At 51.4% G+C, this 15,728-nt stretch overlaps 1 protein-coding gene across 7 annotated transcripts in view; it reads left to right on the top strand.

The window, feature by feature from the left end:
* Nucleotides 1-55: 55 nt before the first annotated feature.
* NPHP4 (nephrocystin 4) overlaps nt 56-15,728 on the top strand; it is a 32,017-nt gene continuing 16,344 nt past the window's right edge. For 2 of the 7 annotated variants that reach the window (XM_038166516.2, XM_072027001.1), the window contains exons 1-11: nt 56-195; nt 1,411-1,601; nt 2,623-2,775; nt 4,523-4,695; nt 4,989-5,053; nt 6,390-6,545; nt 8,279-8,415; nt 9,038-9,195; nt 9,280-9,400; nt 12,853-13,035; nt 13,898-14,027. In XM_038166516.2, the coding sequence (XP_038022444.2) occupies nt 1,431-1,601; nt 2,623-2,775; nt 4,523-4,695; nt 4,989-5,053; nt 6,390-6,545; nt 8,279-8,415; nt 9,038-9,195; nt 9,280-9,400; nt 12,853-13,035; nt 13,898-14,027 (1,447 nt within the window). In that variant the 5' untranslated portion in view covers nt 56-195; nt 1,411-1,430. Of the gene's footprint in view, nt 196-1,410; nt 1,602-2,622; nt 2,776-4,522; nt 4,700-4,988; nt 5,054-6,389; nt 6,546-8,278; nt 8,416-9,037; nt 9,196-9,279; nt 9,401-12,852; nt 13,036-13,897; nt 14,028-15,728 lie in introns of those variants that run through there. The other 5 variants (XM_072026999.1, XM_072027000.1, XM_072027003.1 and 2 more) reach the window with 5 other exon arrangements.

The following is a 15,728-nucleotide window of genomic DNA, read 5'->3' as shown; positions in this document are numbered from 1 at the left end:
CCTCCCGCCCGGCCCCGGCCGCTCCGTTCCCCCCCCCCCCCCTTACCCCCACAGCACCGCCCGGTGTTGGGGCCGCGGCCTCTGCCCGGTACCGGGGGGTCGGGGGGCTCCGGGTTGCGGTGGGGCGGAGGGAGGGGGGCGGCGGCACCCCCCGGCCCCGCGGTGGTGGCGCCCGGGAAGATGGCGGCGGGGCCGGTGGGTGCCGGGGGGTGCTCGGTGGGGTCCTGGGGTGGTGGGGTGAGGGTACGGGCAGCGACCGGCACCGGGAGGGGATGCGGGGGGGTGCGGGATGCAGGGGGTGGGTGTGGGTGTGTGGATAGGGGTGTGAGTACACGGCACGGGGGTGTAAGGACACGGGGTGTGTGTAAGTACGTAGTATAGGGCTGTAGGGTGCACGGGGTGGGTGTAAGTACATGATATAGGGGTGTAGGTATGTGGTATAGGGGTGTAAGTACATGGCTTGGGGGTGTGGGGTGCACGAGGGGTGTGTAAATATGTAGTATTGGGGTGTAAGTACGTTGTATAGGGGTGTGAGTACACGGCACAGGGGTGTAAGTACATGGGGTGTGTGTAAATACGTGGTATAGGGGTGTAAGGACATAGTATAGGGGTGTGGGGTACCCGGGGTGTGTGTAAGTACATGATATAGGGGTGTAGGTATGTGGTATAGGGGTGTGAGTACACGGCATGGGGGTGTGGGGTGCATGGGGGTGTGTGTAAATATGTAGTATAGGGGTGTAAGGACACAGCACAGGGTGTAAGCATGTGGTATGGGGATGTGGGGTGCATGGGGTGTGTGTAAATATGTAGTATAGGGGTGTAAGGACACAGCACAGGGTGTAAGTATGTAGTATAGGGGTGTGGGGTGCACGGGGTGGGTGTAAGTATGTGGTATAGGGGTGTAGGTACGTGGTATAGGGGTGTGAGTACACGGCACGGGGGTGTAAGTACATGGTATAGGGGTGTGGGGTACACAGGGTGTGTGTAACTATGTAGTATAGGGGTGTAAGGACATGGCATGGGGGTGTGTGGGGCACAGGAGTGGGTGTAAGTGCACAGCACTGGTGTGTGTGTAAGTACAGGGTGTGTATGGGAGATACACAGGTGTGTAAGTGCACAGCACGGTGTGTAACTACACGGCAGGTCTGTGTGTAAGCACACGGCGGTGACCTTCAGTGGCTCCTCACAGCCGTGCTTGTGGCTCTGCAGGACTCCTGCTCGTCTCTCCAAAGGGCAGGCCACCGTGCCCGCCATCTGAGGGTGGCGGAGAGCCCAGGAATTTTATAAAACACGCGGAATTGGGAGCGTACATCTGTGCTGCTCTGCCACTTACGAGTGTTTCTCCGTATGCCAGCTTTCGTGTGCCATCCTCTGCGCGTGCGCTCCCCTGAAACAGGCTTTCTTTTCCAGATGAACGTTCTCCGTAGCAGATGCCTAGAGGAAGAGGTGACCTTCTGAGCATCAAGATGAGCGAGTGGGAAAGGATTTTTCTGCAAAACCTCGCTGTTCCTCCCCACTCCCAGCGGAGGCGGAATATCCCGAAGGAGTCAGCGGCTTTTCAGTGCGTCCTGAAGTACCTCGAGGGGACTGTTGTCACGCAGGTAAAGGAGTGCTCTGCTGGGGGCCTTGGGCTGGCTGAAAAAAAACCAAAAGAGCACACACGCCCCAAAGCCTTTGCAGAAAAATGCCACCTTGGTTCAAAATCCTCCTGCGTACCCATTAGAAAAATGGGACGCTGCTGTAAATTTGTGAGGGTGGAAATTCTCCAGATGAGATTTGCAGCAGTGGGGCTTGGGCAGGAGTTGCTGCTGTGCCCACAAATAGGCAGAGGCAGCCTGGTCTTGCCTGGTTCATTCCTGATTTCCTGATCCTGTGCTTGGTGAAGAGACAAGGCCATGCACAAATTCATGTTCCGAGGTTGTTTTTTTTATGAAGATTTTAAAGGTAGGAACCGAGCTCAGAACTGGAAAACATTCTCATTTTCAGTACCGCTGCTCACAATATTGAGAATCAGAAATGACGAGCACAAAATGTGTCACTTCAACTTGGCCACGAAAGTCACTTGGTGCTTTACCGTCAGCGTTTGCCTGCTGAGCCTTTGGTTTCTGCTCATCGTGGTGCCAACAGGAGGATTGCACTTGCTGTGTTTTCAGGCCACAGCTCAGAGAGATTGAGATTACAACAAAATTGCTGTTTTTGGCAGGGGAACTAACTAAATCTCCCAGTAACGTGAACTGGGGCTGTATCTAAATTCCATGTGTTTTTATCTGAGAGTTACAATTTTACATGTGGGTTTTTAATGCAGGTAAACATTTTTACATTAAAATCTCTGGGTCACATTTTAGAAATATTTTATCACTTCGAGATGTTTAAGACCATGTCCAGCTTTTGCTTGGCCTTTTTTAATCTCTCGCTTTAAAAAAGATGGCCCAGCTGGCTCTAGAACAGCAGTGTCTGCATGCAGGCAGAACGACGGCAGTTTGCGAAGGCACGCTTGGCCCCACGCGTGCTTCTTCAGCATCATTTAGGCAGCAGGAGTTAGCAGTGCTTTTGTGCAGGGTGTTTTGCCTGTGCCTGCAGAGACCCGCAGCCTCTGCTCCTGTTCTCCTCCGTGTGTTGCAGCAAGCAGCGGGTGGCTCGGCGGCCGTGGAGTTCCAGCTGCGCCTGTCCCTGTTCGATGTCACCTATCACCACTTCTTCGGCCGGACCTGGCGGAGCAGCGCCAGGACCCCACGCAGCGCCCCGCAGCAGCGCCCCAGGGTGGTGTTCAACGAGGTGGGGGGCGAGCACCCGTTCCTGGGCGGGCTGGGTTGCAGGAGAGGTGTTCAGCAGGGATTTAACCTGAGCCGTTTGTCTTTGCGCCGGGGTGGAGCAGGAGAGCGTGCTGTTTTAAAATAGCATGAGCATTTTAAAATAGCATCTCCCAAGTGTTCACGGGCTCTGGTTCATTGTCTGTCTTATGCCGTGCTTATTTTCCCTGCTGAGCTTTTTCTGCAGCAGTTTATTTCACCACTGTTCTCTACATATGCATTTACTATAGGAAACAGCAACAACAACCCCTTTTCCTTCTGGTGCTTCGTAATCTTTTGGCTAGGTACATCTCAGATGCTGTCCATTAAGGTGCAGTTATTAATCTTTTATGAACAATTTATTGTTTTGGAAAGGTTCCGGCCTCCTGTGAGCTCAGGCTGGGCAGTGCTGTGGTAGGAACTGGTGGCTTGTGCTGCTGCCTGCTGTGCCGCTGTGCCAGCAGCAGAGTGCAGTGTTTGTTCAGATGTGGGAAGGGACTGAGCAGCAGCACCAGCAGCAGCTCTTTTTTCATTACCTGGTATTGAACCTGCACAAAGCCATGCTTTTATCTGTCAGGATTATCAGCAAAACACAGCATCCCCTGTCCTGCCTGCTATCCTGAGACAAAACCTTGCACGGGTCCTCGGGTGTGCAGCTGGCAGCACTGCTCCTGTTGCTGCTCTGCACAGATCCCAGCAGCACGGACATCGATTGCAGCTGAGATTTCATCTCCTTGGTCAGGACACTGTCTAATTATAACCTTTATTTCCACTTCAATCAATGCATTGCGCCGAGGATGAAGTTTAGCATAGATTAGAGCCGTGCTCCTTGATTTATTTAAATCGGGGATGGCATCTGAGGGACACTGGCATATGCATTTCTTCCTGGGGTGTTTGAATCATCACTCGACCCGTGCATTTTGAATAGAGATGGAGGAAGCTAAGGCACGGAGTGCTGCAAGGAGAGAGTTCCACGTGCTGCACAGCCCGTGCTTTGAGCACCATCCCCGTGACTGCAGCGTCACCAGGGGAGCGAGCTCAGCAGCAGGTCTCTGGGCAGGGCAAGTGTGTCCCCACCAGGGTGGCAAACACGAGGTTACCTCTGCTGGGAGGAGGATTCGTGCTGCCTTGGTGTAGGGCTCAGCAGAGAAGAAAGCGTTATTGAGCCTGTTAGCTTTTAAGGAGACAACTGTAAACTTATTTTAACAGTGGATTCACTTGAACGGCTTTTTTTCGTTGCAAGTCAAGGCATCAGTCTCCTGCAGCCTGGCCACTTGTCAGCTGCTGGTGGTCATTGTTTCAGCATTTTGCAATAAAAGATAATAGAATAACGATTTATTTCTCAGGGATGATGTGATAATGTCTCTCTCTGTTATCCCTACCTGACAGTCTGTGATTACAGCAAATGTTTTCTCTGGGACACCGCGATAATGAGTCTTTAATAGAAAGATTAACCCCGCTGTAAATCCTGTCCCTGGGAGGTGACCTGTGTCCTGTCCCCTTCACCCCTGCCCTGTGCTGTGCTGCTGGGGCTCAGGGGCTCCTGCAGCCCATGGCACACCCAGCCCGATGCTTTAGGTGGACCTGGCACCGTGCACGTCCTGCGAAACGGGCATCGTCGTCTCCTCCTCCCTGTTCTCTCTGCAGTGCTCGCTGTGTGACGTGTCCTTGCCACCAGCTGCTGCCAGCAGCTCTGAGATGCCTTCTCTGCTTCCTTCCTGTCTCTCCTCCAGGCCGTTTACTTCCACACCTCGCTGAACCACCCCAGCATCACGGCTGTGGTGGAGGTGGTGGCGACAGCCCAGACACCGGAGGGGCTCTCCCGGGATCTGTCGTGTGGCTTTGGGCTCATCCCCCTGTTCGACAGCAGGTGGGATCCCACGGACCTGGCCGCTAAGGACAGAGTGTAGGTACTGCCAGCCCCTGGGCGTGCCTGCACAGTGGGGCATGATTGCTTCTGGGGGGGGAAAAAAGGTGGTCCTGGGGCTGCAGAGACTAACCTAGCTTTTAGAAAACAGATTTTTGTTATTAGAAAATCAATGGTGGGGTTATTAAGTGAGGCATATCTTTCTTGTACTGTTTTTATCATGTTAGAGAGTAGGAACTTTGCCTTTTTTTTGAGCAGAAGAGTTGCAGGAAACGTGCTTCAGGATGAGTTTATGGAATGTTTCACGTTTGGTTCACGCTCTTTGGTTTCAGACTCAAGCTGTACCACGGGACACCGCGTGCCTTACTGCACCCACTTTTCCAGGACCCTGTAGAAAGTAAGCAGCAGCGAGATACTAGCATCACTCCTTTCGTTGCAGTTTTTGTTATCCAAATAGGTATCGTGTTTGTTTGCTGGAGGCAAAAGGTGCACGGTCTGTGCCCTCGCAGTGCTAAGCAGAAGCGTGCCTTCTCCTTTCAAGCACTGGAGTTGCACGCTGGATTTCAGTACCACGGTAAAAAAAAAAAAAGAACATGAGTCAGATCTGATGAAAAAATAACTGTTTGAATATATGGTTATTACTTGGGCTCATTTTGAGAAGTGATCCCTATTGCGTAGTGAAAGCAAAGGAAATTTTGTACTGTTTTGGCACACAAAAACAGGGGAAATGGGTATAGAGGGGAAATGCTTTTCTAAGCAGTGCAGTAGAAAGAAAATGTAAGGCTTGTGGGTTTCTGTTCCAAAAAGATGTGTTGGATTTGGAAGCTGATAGCTGCATTGTCCCAGGTGAGGCTCCCCAATGAAAGTCACCTTGTGCAAGATGCTTCTCTGTGTCTAGCAAAGCGGGGAGGTGTCCTTGTGCTGGAAATACACACGTGCCTGCTGGTGCTGAGATGCACTGACGAGTGACGGGGACAAATTCTGTGCTTACCCTGTACTGATGGTTATTAAAGATGTTTGAAAAATGGTGAATGTTACGCCCGCCCCTGACAGCCCATCGGAAAGCTTTCTGCTGTCGATACATTGCTTTTTGCCTGGAGAAGGCATCTTGGGTCTGGTGCTGTTGGAGAGGAATAATCTGCCTCTGAGTGATGTTCCTTCCCAAGCACTCAGGGTGTCAGCACAGTTGCTAGAAATAGTGTGTGTTCCTTCTAGCCAGAAAGGAAGAGCACCTCTGTTTTTTCCATTTGATGTGAAAATGGTTTAACTTCTTAAATCTGAGAAAATATTCATGTTTCTTAGCTGGAAAGCAGAGAAGTGTCTTAAGACTCTTCCGAAAACCCTGGGGCTGTGCCATGTTGATGTGCAGTGCTGCTGGGCAACATGTGCTTCCCAGCAACTCAGGAGTGAGTGTGTTGTGGCCAGAGGATGTGCTGTGCTGCCCGGGAACATGCACTGCCCATCGGAGCTCGTGTTGGTTTGGTTTTCCCAGTCTTGTACTTTTGCTGCCACAGACTCCCATAAATTCCCTGGCACAGAGTCATTTAGGGGAACAGGGAGTCCGTGTTCAGGAATGCGGTGTATTGTCAGCAGGAAAAACGTTGACTTGTCAAATTCAGGTTTTGCTTTGTTCATGAAACGTGCCTTTATTGATAATGTTTTCAACTGACAGCAGCACTGTAAAGCTCTCTTCCCGTTGCTTTTGTCATTTCATAATGTTTTCTCCTATTTAGAGAACAAGTACATGACGATAATGGAGAACAGCCACCTGCAGTACACCCTGAAGCCCCACCCTCCCCTGGAGACGATATTTCACCTCCTGCCTGAAAACCTTCTGGTGTCTGGGCTGCAGAAAATCCCTGGCTTGCTCCCTGCGCACGGAGACACAAGTAAGGGCCCCTTGAGTCCCTCTGCTGTGGGTATCAAACTGCAGCGTGACACAGCGCTGCTCGGGGCTGCTCCTGCAGTCCTGCCCTTGCACCTCTGCCTCCCCGGCTGTGAAATTGTGCCCCTATGAGTGGCTCCAGTGTGTGCCTGTCGGAGCCAGGCTCCTGCTCCCTCTTGGCCTTCTCCTCTCACCCTGCTCTACTTGCAGGCAGCACTGATTCATTTTAATTGTACAAACAAAACCTGCTGGCAGCCGGAGCAGGCAGGCATCCGTACCTCGCTGCTGCAGCATCCTGAGTCGTGCAGCAGTGATGTGCAAAAGTTATCGGTGGGGAAAAAAGTGACAAAGAGAGAAGAAAGGTTTGCAGTGAGCTTGGTTTGTGACTTATCTGATTTCAAAGCCTCTTTGGGTATTTTCTGCTTGAGCCCCAGTGGTGCCTGCTGATGTCCCTTCAGCGTGGTGCTGTGCGTGTGCTGGCAGTGCAGGCTGCCTGCTGTGGGTGCCCAGCCCGGGGCTGGTTGTGTTCTGAGTCCCCAGGGTCACCAACCAACCCAGGTGGGTTGCAGGTGCCTATGGGAGGCTTTCCTCCTGCTGCAGGCTCAGTTTGGGTATTGGTGAAGGATCCACAGGTCCTACTGCTCTTCTTTGGCTTTACGATCTCTCTTCTGTGCTCAGGGTGTTAAAAACAGCCCCCAGAACACCAACGTGACCTGTGGGGCTCATTCTCTCTGCTTTCCACTTGGACAGAAATGTCACGGACTTCTCTGGAACTCCCCTGTGGTGGAGAAGCAATCGTGGCATTTGTATCCAGTCCTGAAATATGTCTGCGTGGCTTCATTCTGCTCTCTTCTCTGTTAATTGCTTTGCTCCTGGGAAAATGCAAGGGATAAATAATGGTTGGTTTAATTAGAGTCATTCAGAAGGAGTCTTAGGAGAAGCCCGTGCAGCTTGTTTAAGATTGTCCTTGTTCGTGGTGGTGCTCTGGGTAGTTAGAGAGCTGGCAGGTCCAGAGGGATGAGCTTCTCCCACACGCAGCCCTCATAAATCTTGCCTTATGGATGCCAGCCTTGCAGTTCGGGTTGATCTGACTGAGATGACGTGATCTGGAAACTCAAAGAACAGAAAGACAGTACCATCAGTTTGGCAGAGGAATTATTCTTCAATTTACTGCATGGAAAACCCTGCTGTTAACCAGTTCTTGGGTCCTTTCAATTAAGGTTAAAGCCGTGCAGAGTACAGCGAGGTCTCCGAAGCAGGTGGGTCCCTGGTGCTGCTGAGGGCCCTGCACGAGGCTGAAGCTGGGGATGTCTGGAGGAGCCCTTGGCCTCAGACTGGCAGCAGGATGAAACCCAGCAGCTCTGGCATATGCTACACATCCCTGTGTCCCATGGCAGGGGTCTGTGTGCACAGAGCTGTGTGTAGGTGCAGAGCAGCGGTCCCACCTCGTGGCTGGCAGAAGAAAACCTCTGGCACTGAAATCCCACCCAGCTCTCCTGGCTTGTGCTTGCACATCAAAATGGGGCTTCACTGGCTGGGGATGCTATCCGTTCTCTTCATTTTTTTTTTTGTTGAAAAGCCAGGGCTGTGCGGGCTCCTGGTGTGGGGTGCTGGGAGCACACTGCTGTCCTACGCCTGTCCTGGTGCTGTTTGCTGCTCAGGTTTGGGCTGAGGGCTCCGAGCCAGCACTGCCCCCAGCTCTGCAGCGTTACCCACGGCCGGCCTCTTGTCTTGCAGGTGACTGCTTTCTGAAACCGCGTCTCATGAAGTCGGTCACCTGCTACCTGGACAAACTCTCCATCAGGCTGTACCCTTCTCTGGAGAAATTCGAGGAGGAGCTGCTGGAGTTACTGAACAGTGACCGCTTGCTTAAGGTAGTGCCAGTATAATTACCCTGGGAGAAAGTACAGCAAATGAGCAATATGCCACTGCCGTGTTTTCAGCTGGAGAGGAAGCATTCGGATAAATTGCACTGGAGTGTTTGTTTTGCTTAGAATGTCCATTTTTTTCTGCTGTGAAAGCCTTTTTCTTGCTTTATCTTGTAGATTCTTTTGGATTAGTAGTACACAGGTGCTTTGTGTAGGTTTTATGTTGAATATCCAGACACTAATCAGCAGAATTTAGCTCAGCTCTGCTACGAAGAAGGCAAAGAAAAGATTTAATGCTCATTCTTGTGAGCTTCCTTCTGCATCGCAGTGCTGGGAGCAGGGAGGCCTGCCAAGGCCTGCTTATTTGTCAGGCCTGCACTGGCTGCTGTAAAGATGGAACACGTTAATACCTAGAACTCACTGTGGGGTAGGTGTGTTTGACTGACCATACATTTTGTGCAGTTTTGGGTGCTGAGCGCCCCTGTGGCATCATGCACCAGGCCGTGCAGAGCCTATCTTGGGGCTGGTTTCCCATGGCGATACAGGAGGTCTGTTCTCTGGGACCCGCTGTGGGTGTAGGGCCGCTGTCGGTCTGTCCCTCACCCCCTCGTCCCCCCTGGTGCTGCAGGTGAGCACCCGGCCTGCCAGCAGCACGCTGTGGGTGCAGGAGCGGCGGCTGCGTGTCGGCGTCCACAACGGCCTGCGCTTCGTCCAGGCGCCACAGGTGGCTGTGCTGCTGCCAACAGCGGACGTGGCCCGCGGTCGGCCCGACGGCCCCACAGCCAGGTGAGGGTTGTCAGTGTTCCCCTCCCCGTGCTGCCTGTGGGGCTGCAGCTGAGCCTTCCTCCTCCTCCTCCTCTTTTTCCACAGTGCCACGGGCCAGGCCTTGCTCCTGAGGAGCCGCCTGCAGCTGAGCGAGATGGTTCCGCACCCAGCCTTCAGTGTCTGCTTCCAGCTGGAGTACGTCGTCTGCGCTGGGGCCAGCAGCAAGGTAGGGCAGGGGGGAGGACAGCTGTGCTGTGGTGTCCCTGATGGTTATTAACACAAAGTCTGCCCCTGCTGATCCTCAGGTGCCATGGGGGCTGTGGCGGGGCCCCATGGGGTCGGTGCAGGCACTGGGGAACTCCTCCAGCACGCGGCCCCCTCCTGCCAGCTGGGACGTGGGGTGGTGGAAGGGGAGCCTCCAGGCAGCCTGAGCACGGGGCTCGGGAACGATCCTGAGCAACACATCCAGTAAGGGCTTGGGAAGGACAGGAAGGGTGATGGAGGTCCCACCATTGGGTAGAGTGAAGAGAATGGTTCAGATAAACTGTACGCTGTGGCATCTGTGATAGAGTTCTTTTGAATTTTATAAAGAGACAGTCTTATAAATGCCACAAGCAATGTGTTTTAGGTTGGGAAACAGATTTTTCTGATCGTATTAGAAAATTTTGCTGTCTTTAAAAGTGGTAGTTCTGTTATTTTTCACTGTTTTCATCCTGTTGTAGCAATCTTATTCCTTATCTTTTAAAAAGAAAGCACAGTGTTTTCCACAGAAATGGTTAACGCTGCAGAACAGCATTATGTTGTGCCCTTGGGACTTGATTGACCTCAAAAATCAGAGAACCAAGGCTCAAAACACTTGTTATTTCTGAGAGCTATCTCTGGGACATGGGTTGTAGAGTTGCAGGATTTTCTGATTCAGAACTCCTGTTTCTGCAGGGTTTCAGGATTTTGTGCATTTTCCTTCCTTACTGTAACACACTGCTGCCCTGTGATTATTTCTGAAAAATGAAGTGCTTTCTGTGAACCAGAACCATCGCAGGATCTTAGTGCTGGGTGAATTGCTTCTTTGCTTCCCTTTGCTTTTCCCTACCATTCCTCTTTGCTGTGGCCCGCTCTGCTCACCCATTAAATGCTCTCAGGGGAAACCCAGTCATTTGGCTTTTACCAATTCTTGTTGGCTACTATCACAGATCTGCAGGTGAGGAACATCAGGGAGAAGAGAGCACTCCCAGTAAGGAAATATTTCCAACAGCAGATTTATTCATCTTGGTAAAACTGCTAAAAATGAGTGCTAGCTAGGCACTGCTTTTCTCTGTGTAATTATTCAGTGCATCCTTGGCCTTCTCAGTTGGAATTGTGAGTAGCTGTGGTTTGTTGGTCTCTCAGCATCTTTTAGGACGAGCCCAGCCCTGGCCAGCTGTACTGGGCTTGCTGAAGGGCCAGGGCTCTGCCTTGGTGCTGCTCTTCCTGGCACCAAAACGCCTCCGGGCAGCCCTTCTGCTGCACCCCTGCAGGCCAGCAGCGTTGGAGCCTCATTAGGCTTTCTTACAAGTGTGCCTCTTTCCATTAGTTCTAACGACTGCTGGGGATCTCTGCTGCCATCAAACTTAAATATCCGCTTCTGCATTTGAACAGTGGAAAACTTTGAGGTAGGGGGCGAAAATTGTTCCTGGTGGCACAGTGTCTTCCAGGATCAAACAATAGCTCCTTTTGTTGCTCGTGAAGGGTATCGAAAGAACTGCCTCGCTCTGTAGGAAGAGAGGCAAATATCTCCCATCAAAATGTCAGAGTGCTTTCTGCAGCACTATGTGTAATGTGTTGCAAATGGGCTTATTAAATCATTTTAATTATATGTTGTTAAATTTTTCCACTGTGTATATGTATATGGAGAAATTTAGCCTGCAGCAGTCCTGGAGTGTTCTGGCAAACCAATTTGGAAAATTTCAGCTTTTTTAATTTAAAAAGAGACTTTTCTTTAGAATTTAGCATTTATGCTGAAAAGAGATTAACCCCTCATGCTCTTTTTCCTCTCAAGTGCTGAGTTGTTTTTTCTGGGAGCTGAAATCTGATGTTTTCAGGATCTTAAAACCATGAGAAATCTCCGTACTAACTGCGCTTGCAGAGATCATGCCCGCTAGTGTGAATTTACTGATGATTTGTAGGTTTTTTAGCTATATCATTCAGGGGAGGTGCTGACAGCCAGGCTGTGCCACGCGACACCACACAGATGGATGCTGCCCTTCGGTGGCTGAGTGAGCAGCAGCTCAGATGGGATGGGGATGGTCTGGCTGCGGGGACAGGAGGTCGCTGGGCCAGCAGGGAGCTCCTGGTGAGGCACGTCCCTGTCCCTTGGTGAGCAGGGCTGTGGGTGCACCTCCCCAGTGCTCCTCCAGAGCGCTCTTGCAGCCGCGTGGCTGAATCGATAGCAATTGATTCGTTATGAGTCCCTAATTGTCCTGCTAAGATGGCAGGGAGAGGGTCGTTGGTAATGCAGTAAATGCCTTGTCTCATTAGGGCTGTCCAGAACAAAACTGGGGAAAATGGATATTTCGAAAAGTGGCGCGTGTGTGTGTCAGGCCAAAGGGATTTGTATTGACTGGGGGAGGAGAAGCAGAGAGGAGCTGTGCCATCGGGAATCAGGTGTTGAATTCACCTCGTTTAAAAAGCTGGAACCTGAGGACCTGCTGAGATGGGGATCCAGGTGCTTGGCAGTGCCGTGGGCCCGCAGTGCTCACAGCCATGGGGCTGCTGGCCCTGGGCATGTATCCTCTGCCCTTCTTGTGTGTGCTTAATCCCTGAGCTGATTGTGGTGCCATAATTAGCAACCAGCAGGGAGCTGCAGGAGGGATTTCAGGTGGAGAGCTGCAAGTTCGGTTTGGTGCCTTTCTGTCCATTTCCCTCGGTTTCAGGGGAGGCTGCTGAGGCGCTGGGGTAAGTGGGAGCCTTCGGCCTCTGCCTAGCATAGGTTTTCTGTCTTTGATGAGCAAGTGGTCAAAAATTCGTCATTTAGTGCAGCAATTGATGGGAGAGGGCCACGGTGTAATGGGTGCCGTGTCCTTGTTGTGGAGACCTGCTTACCTGCTGCACAGGGCCCAGTTCTCATCTCGTGGAGCATTGTCCTGGTTGTTACGGCAGTGCTGGTGATAAATTCCTAGTCAAGGCTGCTGGCTCTTGTGTTTATCTTGCTGGGCTGAAAATGTTCATCTGGAGGCAGACAGTGGCCAAGGAAAAGACTTGCTGCAGAAAAGGAGGGGTGGCGTTGTCTTTATTTATCCCAGCCTACATGGGCTAAATATATACAGAGGACGAAAAAGCTCTAGTATTTTTGAAAAGCATTTTATTGTTTTGCTGATCCGTAATATAGAGGTATAGTCCTTTGTGTAATTTTGTAAAGGGATAAGGTGCAATTACCTCGAGTGTGATTGCCTAGCATTCTGTAAGCGTAGCGTGCAGGGAAGGGAATCGTTTCAGTGATATGCTTGTTAAGCTGGGAAAGAGCAGACAAAAACAAAAGGTACTCAAGGAGGAGGAGGAACGGCGCAATAATTACAGCGAGGAAGCAGGATTCAGACCTGCGTGCAGCTCTGGCCAACGTTCTGCTTAACCTTGAAGGGGTGAAGCTGTTTAGAAAGGTCCCGTTCCTGCCTGTTTCTGACCGTGTCCCCATGTGTCCTGCAGGCTGAGGCTGGCAGCGCCCTGGGCCCAGCAGCCGACATGCATGCGGTGCGCTGGGCGCTCTGGAGCCCCTTCCTGGGCACCGATTCCTCCCCGGTGGTGCTGCCCCTGCGTGGTGGTGCCCGCCGCAGCCCCGGCCAGGCCTTGGTCTTCAGGGCCCCTGCCGACAGCGAGAGCTCCGAGGAGGTAAGGGATGCTGCTCCGGGCAGGTAAGGGATGCTGCTGCCTCTTTCTCTGCACCCCAAATGCCCTTGAACACCCCAGTGGCTTTCCCGGGTGGGTTGTCCATTACTAGAACCCTTCCAAGTGCCTGGGTGATGGGGAAGCTTTTTGCAAGTCTGAGTGAATAGAGTCATGCAAAAAGGCAGATAACAGCCTTCTGCTCCTTGCCCATGCACATTGATACTTGTATATGCTGCGCTCGGTGTCAAGCATTTTAGAGGCTGTGAGCACGCAGCAGAGCTGGTCAGCACACTTATTTACTGCGATGCTTCTGGGAGGCCTCTGTGACTTGAACTGATTTATTCTGAGCGATGTACACGCAAATGAAAAGAGGAAGGCCTTGCTCCAACGTGTTTATAGCTTATCAGTAAAAGCGAGTTACTGCTCAGGTTGAGACCGCGCAGGGGAGTCACAGAGATGTATCCAGAACTCTGTTAGTGTTAAACCGCCCTGATTGCTCTCTGCCACAGACAGATGGGTGCCTACACAGCTTGCTCTGTTGAAGATTGGGTTATTCATGGATGGGGGAAAGGAGCAGCACCTGTGTCTGTGCTGCAGTGTGCTTTTAAGTAGCTGGTGGCTCTGTGTGCCTGCTCTTCGCTCAGGAATCTGATACCTGGAGTGGCTGCAGGCAGTTTGCAGATGTTGGTGTGCTTCTGCAAGGGCACGGGTGTCTGGGGAGCTCACAAACTGTGCTGGATGTCCCTGCACCTTGCACCATGGCTCTTCTGGCAGCAGGGGGAGGGAATGGGGTCTGCCTTCAGAGGTAGGAGTGAGTATGTACACAGCACGCCTTCTCTACAAGTATTTAACTTCAAATTTTCAGGTGAAGCAAGTTGCCTCTGGTACTGTCCAATTCCATGTTTCCACCGATTCAGAAGAAAATCTTGCAACTTCAACAGATACCTCAAGTAAAGCCAGGAAAGAGTCAGAGAAGCCTCCTACACCATCTCTGAGTGAGTGTTTTCCATGTTGGTGACATTTAAAATATAGTGTAGCACTGGTATCTGATCAAGAGAAAAAACAAACTTCACGTGACTCCCAGTGAGCTAGTTTATGAATTACTGTAGTGAATGGAGTTTACATTGGTTTGGTTTCAGCTCTCACTTCCCCTTTTTACCTTCTAAAGTTTACCTGTGATGTTGGAACAGGGCCATGTGCAGGAATTGCACTAATTTGCAGCGTGCCACCAGCCCACCCCCATTTTGGTTCGCTCTGACAACATTTGGGCTTCGGCGCTGAACCACCAAAAACTCCTGGAAGGGCCTCGCAGCCTCACCAGCGATGCGTTGCTCCCTGCCAACACTGTTACTTATCTCTTTGAAATCATAATCCTTCCAGATGGTTGAGGACAGAAGAGGTGTCAATTATAGGCTGAGTAATAAATAATCTCGTTGAGCTGCAGTTCCTAGAGCGTGACAGCAACACACGTTTAATCAGCACACACCTCTAACGCGAGGGGTTCTGTGCCAGTGTTGAGCTGGGAAAAACCAGGCTCTGTGTGTGTGTGCATATATATAGTACGGGAGTGCCAGATGGTGGGGTTCTCAGCACCGATCTATGTCTCTTGGAGATAGAAAGAAAATTTCCTTTGCTTTGGGAATGGGGTTTGGTCAGTACCCAGTGCTCTTGAAGGCCCACTCTGGTTCACGCTGCTTTGTTTCTCTCAGCTCTCCCCTTTCATGATCAGTGGGAAGAAACCCATAGGTCTGTTTTAATCTGTGTTTCCCCCCACACAACATAGGACTGGGATCCAAGTAGGTCTGTACAAGTTTTCTTCTTTGTCCATTCTGGAGCAATTTGATGTTACCCTGTGCGTTCTGCTGAGGAGGATGCTCCTCTTCCACGGAAAGCCTCTCAGCTCCCTTGTTTTTAATCTTTTTCAATTTATCTATGGATGTGCAAACCAGATTGCTCTCAACTTAACTGCCTGTTTAAACATCAATATGTGAGTTTATTACCTTATTAATGGGGTGTTGTTACTGCAGTCTATAGGACCGTTTGTGCTTGAGGGACTGCCAGAAAAGTCATCTGTTAGTAAATGTTGTGCTGTACAGGCAAGTGCCAGTTTTAACCGTGTGCTTGCCTGCTCAAGCATCCAGTCTGTGTCAAATGACTGGGGGTTCCCTCTGAATATTACATGAGCTCGCAGGGCTCCTTGGTGAGGAGCTGCCAGACAGGGTGGAGCAGGCTGGCTGCAGGTCAGGGATGCAGTTGGCGTGGGAGCTGTGTGGTCGGTCCCGCACTCAGCTCCGGAGCTGCGTCGCCTCCACGAGATGGCAGTGGCACCATGGGTTTGCTGCAGAAAGTCCCTGACCCACATCCAGCTTCAGGCTTGCTGCCTCTGGGGCTGTCTCTGCTAGTTTAACGGGTTTTAAAGCAGAAATCTTCGAGGGTAAAATTAAGAGGTTTAGCTCCCGGTGTTGGAGTTTGCCGGGATACGCTGGATTAGGCTGCCGTCGACATTGCTCTGAGGCTTTTCTTTTCCTGATGTTGCTTGAAAGATCTCTCTTGAATGCATTTCAGCTGGTATCAGTCAATTCAGTGAACCGCAGCGTGGTGAAAAGAGAAGCCTGGCAGAATGTGGTCTGACAGTGACCCTCTGTGCCCATGCGTGGGGCTGGAGATGCTGGGCTGCCCGGACACGTGAGAGCAGC

This window comes from Anas platyrhynchos, chromosome 22, assembly GCF_047663525.1.
Source record: "Anas platyrhynchos isolate ZD024472 breed Pekin duck chromosome 22, IASCAAS_PekinDuck_T2T, whole genome shotgun sequence".
Classification (NCBI taxonomy): Eukaryota; Metazoa; Chordata; class Aves; order Anseriformes; family Anatidae; genus Anas; species Anas platyrhynchos.
This window is presented reverse-complemented; position numbering and strand designations above follow the sequence as displayed.